This window comes from Octopus bimaculoides, chromosome 5 (genome assembly GCF_046866305.1).
Source record: "Octopus bimaculoides isolate indiv1 chromosome 5, ASM4686630v1, whole genome shotgun sequence".
In the NCBI taxonomy this organism is placed as follows: Eukaryota; Metazoa; Mollusca; class Cephalopoda; order Octopoda; family Octopodidae; genus Octopus; species Octopus bimaculoides.
This window is the reverse complement of record NC_142932.1, coordinates 50,894,129-50,904,743: the sequence shown is the minus strand read 5'-3', so window position 1 is coordinate 50,904,743 and position 10,615 is coordinate 50,894,129. Positions and strand designations below refer to the sequence as shown.

General features: G+C 35.1%; 1 protein-coding gene across 1 annotated transcript; it reads right to left on the bottom strand.

Annotated features, from left to right (window-relative positions):
* Positions 1-326: 326 nt before the first annotated feature.
* On the bottom strand, positions 327-6,032 carry LOC149135537 (uncharacterized). The gene is made up of 2 exons (XM_089352244.1): positions 5,895-6,032; positions 327-3,816 (listed from the first exon to the last, which is right to left on the bottom strand). The coding sequence occupies exon 2, from the start codon at positions 3,804-3,806 to the stop codon at positions 1,413-1,415; it is 2,394 nt and encodes a 797-aa protein (XP_089208370.1). The 5' UTR covers positions 3,807-3,816; positions 5,895-6,032; the 3' UTR covers positions 327-1,412.
* Between the last annotated feature and the right edge of the window lie 4,583 nt (positions 6,033-10,615).

Below are 10,615 nucleotides of genomic sequence, written 5' to 3'. Positions count from 1 at the left end.
ACAGCAACATACACTTTCTATCATTCATTCCGACAACACACACCTCTCTTTCTCTTAGTCAATCACTCACACACTCACTAAAAAAGATGCGAGAAAGACAATTTTGTTTTTGCTTATATCGGGAGGAAACAAAAAGTAGATAGAAGTATGGTTAGGGGATGAATATTTAGTATAGAGATCATGGAAGAAGAAGAAGAAGAAGAAGAAGAAGAAGAAGAAGAAGAAGAAGAAGAAGAAGAAGAAGAAGAAGAAGAAGAAGTGAGGAAAAAACAATATATAACAAGTCAGTGTACCTATAGGTAAAGCAGAGAACTGGAGTTCAGAAAAGTGATTTAAAAATTTATAAACTATGTTATTTTTCAACAAATATAGTTTAGATCCATTGAAGATATGTAAAATAAAGAAAATATAAAAAATATAAAAAAATAAATTTTAAATTTTAAATTTCAGTATGTCTAAGAGCACTGGTATAATTACAATAGCGTGTCGTATAATAAGTAGTAGGTAAAATATATAGATTTAAAATTAATACTTAGTAATGCAGCTATAACAGCCCTAAAAAGTAAACTGCAGTAAAATGGGTTTATAAAGTTTAAAGATCAAGAAGAGTTTAGAATGAGCAGAAACAAAATATTATATTAAGTTTTGCAGTCAGTAAGTTGCTAATTTTAAATGATAAATTGATTGTAACAAACTTTTCGGAACAAATGCCCGATATACAATCACCTAAGAAGGCCTTCATGCATGTCGTGACACTTCTGTTGATAGACAAGCCAATCATGCAGACTCCCCTCTTGGAGCTACGAGCTGATAGTGACAAAGAATGTGATTCAGAGTAAAAGAGTCGCATAGTCTGACATTTATTAGGATAGTGCAAAATAAAAGTAAAATTTAATATAGCTGGAGAAAGCATTCCAAGAGATTAGGAAGAACCAGTTAAGAGCTGGAAGATTGTCAGATAAGAGTCGTGGGATGCAGATCATGAAACAAGCCAGGAGTGGACTAACAGCAATTGATGGTTCCAAGCTACCAGGGAAGCAAACTAAGGCGCTTACATTTCGGCTTATATCCGCAACTTTCGTGGCCACTTTTAATATACGAGGTGGACTGTCACGAGTCCAAATCATTGAGAAAAATTGCAATGCATTCATTAGAAAGTGGTTAGGCGTACTTCGGATATTGAACAGCTCAGCTTTTTATCGAAAAGAGGATCAAGGCAATTACCACTGGCGTCAGTAGTCGAAATTTATGTAGTAAGGAAGGTGTGAACGGTGATGATGCTAAGAGTCGAAGGATATAGAAATCAGGTGAAATCCACCAAATTACTATACAAAGTAGTTAAAACCGATGGAATAATTTCTGGAATATTGGAATAATTGTATTTTTGGGAAAATGTTAATAGCTTCGTAAATTCAATTGGATTCATTTCCTTTTGGAAATTCATAAATTGTCTGAATAACTTTGTGTGACAGAGACGTATCAAAATGAAATTTAGCATTAATTTTCGACAATACTTTAGGTATCCATGAAGTCATCAATATCAAAGCAATCCGTGCGAATGCTGATAGATCCAAATCCTTTCGATTTATTATGTTATTGCAAGCAAAGAAAAAAGATACGATTAGAAATAATTTTATAATAGCTTTACCAATCTCGTATCTCAAAGGAAAATACTCGTTAACCATTACTTCAAACAGTTTAGCATTAATGTATTCCTCTTCATATTTTAACTGAACTAAATTTGGTTTTATAGTTTTGGTAAACTTTATTGATTGAACTAGTATCCCTTTATAGTGTTCCTGAATAGCGTTCATAACTGTAAAAGCGTGAACGAAAAGCATGGCAATAAACCATATACCACCGACAGTATCAGGTTTAGCAAGCATTGCAATAGCTATTGAGAATATATAAGTGCAAATGATTTGAAAACTTATAAGAAATATATAGCCTGAAGCAAATGCCCATACTATAAAAAAGGGCAGTGACGGCAATGATAAAATTTCATCAGGACACTTGGAAGGACATATATTGTTCTTACTTACAGGTAAAATATATTTTTTGAAATAACTTAATGGTAAAGTTAGAATCAAATATATGAATGGGATTCCGTAGTAAACGAGGCGGAGAAGTAATTCACAGATAGAAAATACAAGAAAAAAAATTGTAATCACAATAAGAGGCCAAAATAATATAAATTTTATAAAAATATTGCTCTTTTTGTAAAAAGTCAAAATTTTATCTCTACCTATACCTTTAAACCACTTCACAAATATAAATTTCCAGAAATATGGGTCTGCAGCAATAAAAACTTTAACTTTAATTATTGCAAGGAGTCGATCATAACCTTGAAGTGTAGAAAAAATATCTTCTTTGAGTTTTGTATCTAATATACCTTCAGCGACAATCATCTCACTTAAATGACTGGGAAGAACAAACAGGATAAAGTTAACAATTATGTAGCTGATTATCCCAACCAAGGGACCCAAAAGAAAACCATCTGAAAGTTCATAGCCTTTCTGGATTCCTAGAATGAAGGAGCGATAACCCAATGGAATGCGATCATGTGAAAGTATTGTCACCGTTTCATATAAAAATAAGTAATACATTAAAAGATCCAGAAGAATTACTGAGAGAGAAAGCAAAATAAGAATACTTCTTCTAAGTCTTGAGACAAAGAAAGTCGAATGATGAAAACAAAATAACCAATATAAAAAATGAGAGAAACTGTAAATATTATGTTGTATACTAATCCATTCTGATTTGTCTGGCAATGCGTATTTACTTGGATATTCATTGTTAGATAATTGTTGCTGGTTAGATTCTAGGGAATTTGGCGATGCGTGTTCCTTTTGAGAATTCAATTCCCCGTTAGTTGATTGCTGCTGGTTAGGTTCGTTTGAATTTGGTGATGTGTGTTCATTTTGAGAATTCAATACCTCTTTAGTTGATTGTTGCTGGTTAGGTTCATTTGAATTTGGTGATGAGGGTAGAGTTTCTAAATGCACTTCCTCATTACCTGATTGTGGCTGGTTGCCGGAATACGGAGGTAATTTAGCTTTTGATATAAACCTAATAAACAATGGAAATATGGCCAACAGAACTGCTCCAACAATATTTGCACTATTGACAAATATACTATTTTCAATGGTATTTCCAGAACAAATGTAATTTGGTTCATAGGTACGATTATCATGTTTATGTAGTTCACAGCAATAGTTCTTCAGTATCTCGCGATAAATACCCAATATTCTGTACGCTAGTAACGTATAAGGACTGTTCTTCTGCATGTCGTGCGACAAATTTATAAAGAAACACATGTATCCAGATTCTCCCATCTGCAAGTCATCGATAAATACGATTCTCTTTAATTCCTCGAAGACTGAATATATTACATCGTATCTCTGAACATTTTGTTTTCCACAATTCATATGGATATCAATACTTGGAGTAGCAACGTAAGCGTCTAATATATTAAATGAACGAATCGAAAAGTCAAAGAGGACATGTTTATACATTACTAGACCATCTGGTTTATCTGGAATCCATGTGAAACGTCTCGCATTTGCAAAATAATCCAGTGGTATAGGATTGAGAAGGCCATCAAAATTTTTATCAGTTATATGGACTTGAAAATTGAAAACCTGTTTGCCTGATCTTACTAAACGAGTTAAATTTTTACTGACAATGGGAGAAATTTTAGTTGTACAATTATTTCCGTGTTCTTCTCCATATGTGTTTAGTGATGTGAGAGAAATAATAAGGGTGACTGATAAAAAAGGTGCTGTTACCATCTGCATGACAGCCATGTTTCGTTTTCTGTAATAAAGAAAAATTGAACACATAAATTAATGGAGGTTTAATTTCATTTTCCTTATTCCGTAACTATTTTAAATGGAAAATATTTATTCAAAACTAACGATAACTATCTTGTACCTTGTTTGGTTTTGTTTATTCTTTAATATTGTTTTCGTTTATAGTCATGCTGTGTATATTTTCATATCAATCTCTTGACACTTCCTCTTGAAATTTTTATTGTGATTTCTTTGAGTGCAAAGGAAGAAAGAACAGAAAAAGGATCCCTCTCACATGGTATTGGATGGTTCCTAGTTGAAGATTATTCCAATTTTATCAAAAGAGTAAATTATTATATCAGTTGAATCAAGAGATATTTGAACTAAAAATACGGATGTTTCTATATTATAATGAAGAAAGTTACTCATTAATTATGTGTGTAACAGTTACTAAAAGAAAGCAATTATAACAGGCTTGACCGTCTGGAATTTTATTTTATCAATTCATGTTCCAAGAAATTTCCTGTATTTTCGATGTCTGAAGTTAATCTAATTTATAAGTGTTTTACAGATTTAAATATTCGGAGTAGACTTTAATGTTTAATAAACAATATTCGTTACCGGTGAAATTTTTCATTTTCATTTGCAACAGTCTCTCACTCTCTCTCTCTCTCTCGCCCCTATTTTCATTATTATTTATTTATGCGCCCTTTTAAAGCCTAGCCAGGCTCATGGGCCTGGTTTCCCGGTTTCTATGGCGTATGTGTTTCCACAAAAAATTATTTTCTTAACTTTTTTATTATTATTGAGTATTTCCAGTTCACAAATTTGAATATTCGGTACAAGAGCTTTTATTTATACGAATTTTCCATTTCATGTTTATTTCATTCATTGTTTGCAATGTTCTCTCCCCACCACAACCACTCTCTCTCTCTCTCTCTCTCTCTCTCTCTCTCTCTCTCTCTCTCTCTCTCACGCACTCCTGGTTTGATTTCATTATTACACAAATATCACATTGGGATTTCGCGTCCCAAAAATATGCGACTGAATATATCAATGTGAAAATATTGTCAAGTGGCTAGCAGAAAACCACCCGGAGGGCAGTCTTTCTGCTTGTGGGATTAATATTGGAAATAATTTCATTATTTTAATAGGTTGACGCCAGAAAGTTGGCAGAATTGTTTGCATGCCGGATAAAATGCTTTGTAGTGTTTTTGTCTGTCTTTATGTACTATGCTCAAACTCCACCGAGGTCGGCTTATTTTTTCGGGGTCGATAAAAAGTTCTATCTTTTACTCATTTCAGTCATTATACTGCGGCCCTGCTGGGACCTCACCTTGAGCTTTTAGCCGAATGAATGAACCCTTATACTTATTTCTTAAGCTCAGTACTCATTCTGTCGATCACTTTGCCGAACCGCTAATTTATGGTAATGCAGTCACACCGATACCGGTTGTCAAGCGATGGTGGCGGAACAAACCCAGACAGAACGACTCACACACCCATAGACAGAAATACATACATACAGAAATGCATACATACACTCGTATACACATACACACACACACACACACACACACACACACATAAATATATATGCACACAAACATATATATCAGTAAACAGACAGGGAGTGCGTTGTTCTACATAGTTATATCAAGGGTTGGATAGAAAGAACACAACAAAGAGAAAATTTGACGAAAACTCAGCAAACAGAAAACTAAGGAAACCATGAAAAGAGGAAAATTAGACGAAAACATAACCAACGTAAAATTCGACAAAAACACGGAGCACCGAAAATTCGCAGCTGATTTCCTCATCAGTGAATGTCCAAATTATCCTAGTGGTTTCTCTCTTTGTTGCTAAAAATGACTACTAAATATCACTTATATCAGCGCTTCAATTTTTTTTTAAATGGATACATTGGCTATAATAATTTCGAGTGGGCATTACATCTTTGTAGACAGGATAGTAGTCGGGGATGGAATATTTTGAGCAATAAAACTACTTCTTCAAGGTTACTTTTCAGCTAAACAATAGCAACAATACCAACGACGGTGGCCACAACAACAACAATAACAATAGTAAGAATAGTCTTCTTACCTTTTCTGAGCAAGTCACTTCTCAAACACGAAAATGAACTTTGTTCGTTTTCCTGGTTAAACTAAATGTGTGAGAAGTTAGTTGGTGTGCGCTATAAGAACTTGAGACTGATTCATTAGCTTTAAATGAAACAGATATAAATACATAGATATATACATACATATTTATATACACATATATATACATATATGAATATATACATACATAACCTAGATAATGATAATGCTGTCTGTTTATATTAGTTATAAACAACTTGCAGAAAGAAGAGCTGACAGTTAGATGTCACACGTGCCGGATACTAGCTGGTGTATGAGGTCATCAGGGGAGAATGCACACCGTTCTGAGAACCTCATTTCGCTGGTATTATTACACATTGACCCCACCCACACAGATAAGGCCCCGCTTGCAAGAGCAACTAGCAACTGGTTCATGTAGTATTCTTCTAGCCATTGAGTATAAAGGAAGGGAGATATGTGTATGAATGTATGTAAACAGGTAGGCGTGCATATGTCTGTATATTGTGAGTGTTTTTGTATGTATGCATATATGGGTACACACACACACACACACACACACACACACACACACACACACACACACTTATATATATATATATATATGTGTGTGTAATAGGACGAATTCTTTTACAAGAATTTATCAAGTAGCTAACGTGAAAAAAACCTCATTGGGGAAAAAATCCATCATTTATTCTCAAAATATATATTTATATTTATATAAGGGCATTACTATACAATAATGCCTCACGCTATGAGGGACTCTAAGGTCAGACTACCATAAAAATCACATTTTTACCGAACGCGAGGAAATGCAACTCTCAAAGCCAACCTCTTAAAAACAGACTAAATTATAGATCATGATTTCGTAGTTATTGTAGTATTATACAACCTCTACTCGTCAGTATAATATGGTCAAGAGCAATAGAGGTAAACAGAAAATCAACATACCACTCGAACATCGTGTATCCAAAATAGTATATAGAAGACTGTTCATCGCTATTCCCCTATGTAAGTGGCGGGAATTTCGAATTGAATCTCGGTAAATATGCTTTTTTCTCAGAATAAATTCAGTATTGAATATATTCTGGTAATATATTTAAATTCAATAATAGGACGAATTCTTTTACAAGAATTTATCAAGTAGCTAGCGTGAAAAAACCTCATAAAGGAAAAAATCCATCATTTATTCCCGAAATATATATTTATATTTATATAAGGGCATTACTATACAATAATGCCAACGAAATCATGATCTATAATTTAGTCTGTTTTTAAGGGGTTGGCTTTGAGAGTTGCATTTCCTCGCGTTCGGTAAAAATGTGCTTTTTATGGTAGTCTGACCTTGGAGTCCGTCATAGCTTGAGGCATTATTATATAAATATATATATATATATATATATATATATATATATATATATTACATACAAAAATAAGAGGAACGCTAAATTTTTACTGAGACCATATTTTTCGTGGTTAGATGATTCGGCATCTATTTCTAGCATATAGGAGTCCACTTTTGCTGGTCATTCCTCTTATTTTTGTATGTAATATAATTTTAATTTTTTTGATATGCTTGACCACTGGTTTTAATTGATTAATATCAATTTCTACCCTTATTAATAAATTTTATATATATGAGTGTGGAATTTTAAACGTATCCATACATTTTTCCTTCGTCACTACTATACCTTTATTAAATAGGATTTAACTGATATCAAGTATCCTTGCTTACATTAAACCTTCTCATGTCCAAAATATTAGGCACCTGAAACATTTAAAATGTCTATTAAGTTTCACCAGCATTGTTTAAATAGCAACATTATTTCAATTAAATAGCAAAGACTAATTAGATTTTTGTTAGCAACCAGAAAAATACTTCAGTCTTAGTTTTATGCATTGCCTGAATATAACTTAACTTAGAGCGTTTACTCACAGTTATAGAACGATAATAAAAACACAATAACGTCTTAGATTGCATTCAAATATACGAGGGGGTATCAAAATGTTTCCGGGTTAGTTATCTTATATAATAAAACACTTATTGTGACCCTGTCTTTCACGCTGTACGCTGTAGGCAAAGAATAGTAAAACAACATACGAAGTGGCAGTGAGTGGAAGTCAGAGATGCTAAAGCAGGCAGACAATATTTAAAGGCTCCAGAATGAAAATGAAATCAAATTTTCATCATAAATTATATTTCTCAATTTCACACACACACACACACACACACACACACACACACACACACACACACACACACACACACATACACACACACACGCACACACACACACACACACACACACACACACACACACACACACACACACACACACACACACACACACATACACATGAATTGGTATATAAGTCATAATCAATAAAATGATTTCATCGATCTAAAGAATTTTAATAAACACGCGCGCGCAAGAAACCTATCTATCCACTCTACACAGTACTTTCCTTGGATAATAGAACAGCAACTGTAACATTCAACATATATTTTAATTTTTACTCCCTTATTTCCCTTTATGCTTGCTATATCTCTCCCTTTCCAAAATAACTTCTTATATTGAACCCAACTATTTCCCTCTATTTTACTTTCTGATATCGTCTCTGTTGAAGGGATATCCCTCATATCCTTTAAACAGTTGTAAGTCTACCTTTCTCTTTATAAATGTGCAAGAAATTTCACATTGCGGTGGCTGTTGTCTCATTTTATTTAACACAAACACACACATATATATATACACACACATGCATATAGCACTGCAATACTCCGGTCTTAGAATTCCTGCCACTGTTGGAATCTGGCCTGCAATTCGTTTACCTTAAGCGAGTCGAGGACCTCCGACGATTCGCTCTGGATCTCGACAACGGTGTTAAGACGGCGACCTTTGAACTGCATTTTGATCTGGGAGAAGAGATGGAAGTCCGCTAAATCTGGTGAATCGGACGGGTACAGAAGCGATGCCATGTTGTTTCGGCGAAAGACTCAAGAGTGAGAGAGCTCGGTGACAAGGTGCATTGTTGTGAATCCACTTCTTCGCGCTCTGCAAGTCCGATCATTTTTGCCTAATGTATTCTCTCAAACGCTTCAAAACAGTAGTAGAACTGTCGATTGACGGTCTGGCCCTAGAGAACGAATTCGCGACGCACAATAGCACATTTACGGATATGATGCACGTAGAAGGTCTTCCAGATCGCTCAGCGCCTAGGGACGTACGTCCTCATTCGAAGCATCTGTGCCACTCGAACCATTGCGTGTAACCGATTGTTCCGTCGCCGTAATCTTACTGAAATGTTTGATACTACGTCGTAGCTATTTAATTGTTTGGCAACAATCTAACAACCCTACTCTCACAGATTCCCTGCTTCCTCACCGTTTCCTTTATCACTTCTATATGAAACTAGTCAGCTCTGCAGACTCACTCCCCTTAGCGCCATGATTCTCTTCATCCAAAAGTTTTATCTATCTGTACAAGAGATTTTACAAACCGCTGTACTTCACATTTTATTATATGACTAATTTGCTGCCGATAAACCCAACAAGGAACATTCTAAGTGGTAACTAGGTTGGCTAGAAATAGAAACCAGATACCTCTCATACAACACACTATCGTTTCAAATAAATGAAGTTATAATCAATGCATGGTCATGACTAGAACACTTCTGATCAGACGTTTCTGTTCGATCAGGAGCTCAACAGCTACAATAAAATCTTTATGCAGCCTTGAATTGCAAGAAAGGCATTCCTCTGAAGACCATTCTTTTGAAAGCCTTTCCTCGTCCACTTATTTTTCTTCATTTTTCACCTTACATATGCACAAGATGAACATAAACTTCAGAAACTGAGGATGGCTGCAAATGTCATGTTCTCAACCACCACTCCCCTTTTGACTAATTTATGTATGCTACGTTTAATTATTTTGTGTAAGTATAAAAACATACATATATAAATGCATACGTATGTAGGCGTGTATATGTGTATGTCTTTATCTACGTAAGTGTATGTGTGTGTGTGTGTGTGTGTGTGTGTGCGTGTGTGCGTGTGTGTGTGTGTGTGCACACATCTACATACACATATATGTACGCATATACTCTTGTATTATTCTTTTACTATTTTCAGTCATTTGACTGCAGCAATGCCGGAGCACCGCCTTACGCACGCACACACACACACACACACACACACACACACGTACGTACGTACGTACGTACGTATGCATGTATCGGAATTTCATTATATGGCCGGAAAGCTTGTTAAACGGTGTTGGTATATCTTTTGTCGAATAACCCTCTTATTCAAGTGACAGTAGCTTCCAAAGCTACACGAACTCAATTCTTCGACAAATAATATGCCAACACCGTCTAACAAGCTATCCAGCCATACAATTAACTTCCTATAAATACATTACTACTACTCCAAAGTGGACACTGGTCTACATAATACCCTATCTAGACAGGGCCTGGGAGACCCGATGCAATTCGTCCACATCGGCATATCCGGGAAATCCAGTCGGTATTTCTCAGACAGTTGGAAATGTCTGAGCAGGTTTGCACCATCTTGTATCCGCTACTTCCACACAGTCCAAAAGTGCCTCTAAGACGGCGTTCCAATCACTACAACTAACACTACAGGTCTGGACGTTCCTAGGAAAACCTCCAGACGTCTACAGAAATCCAGCTTTCCTGCTCCTGTCA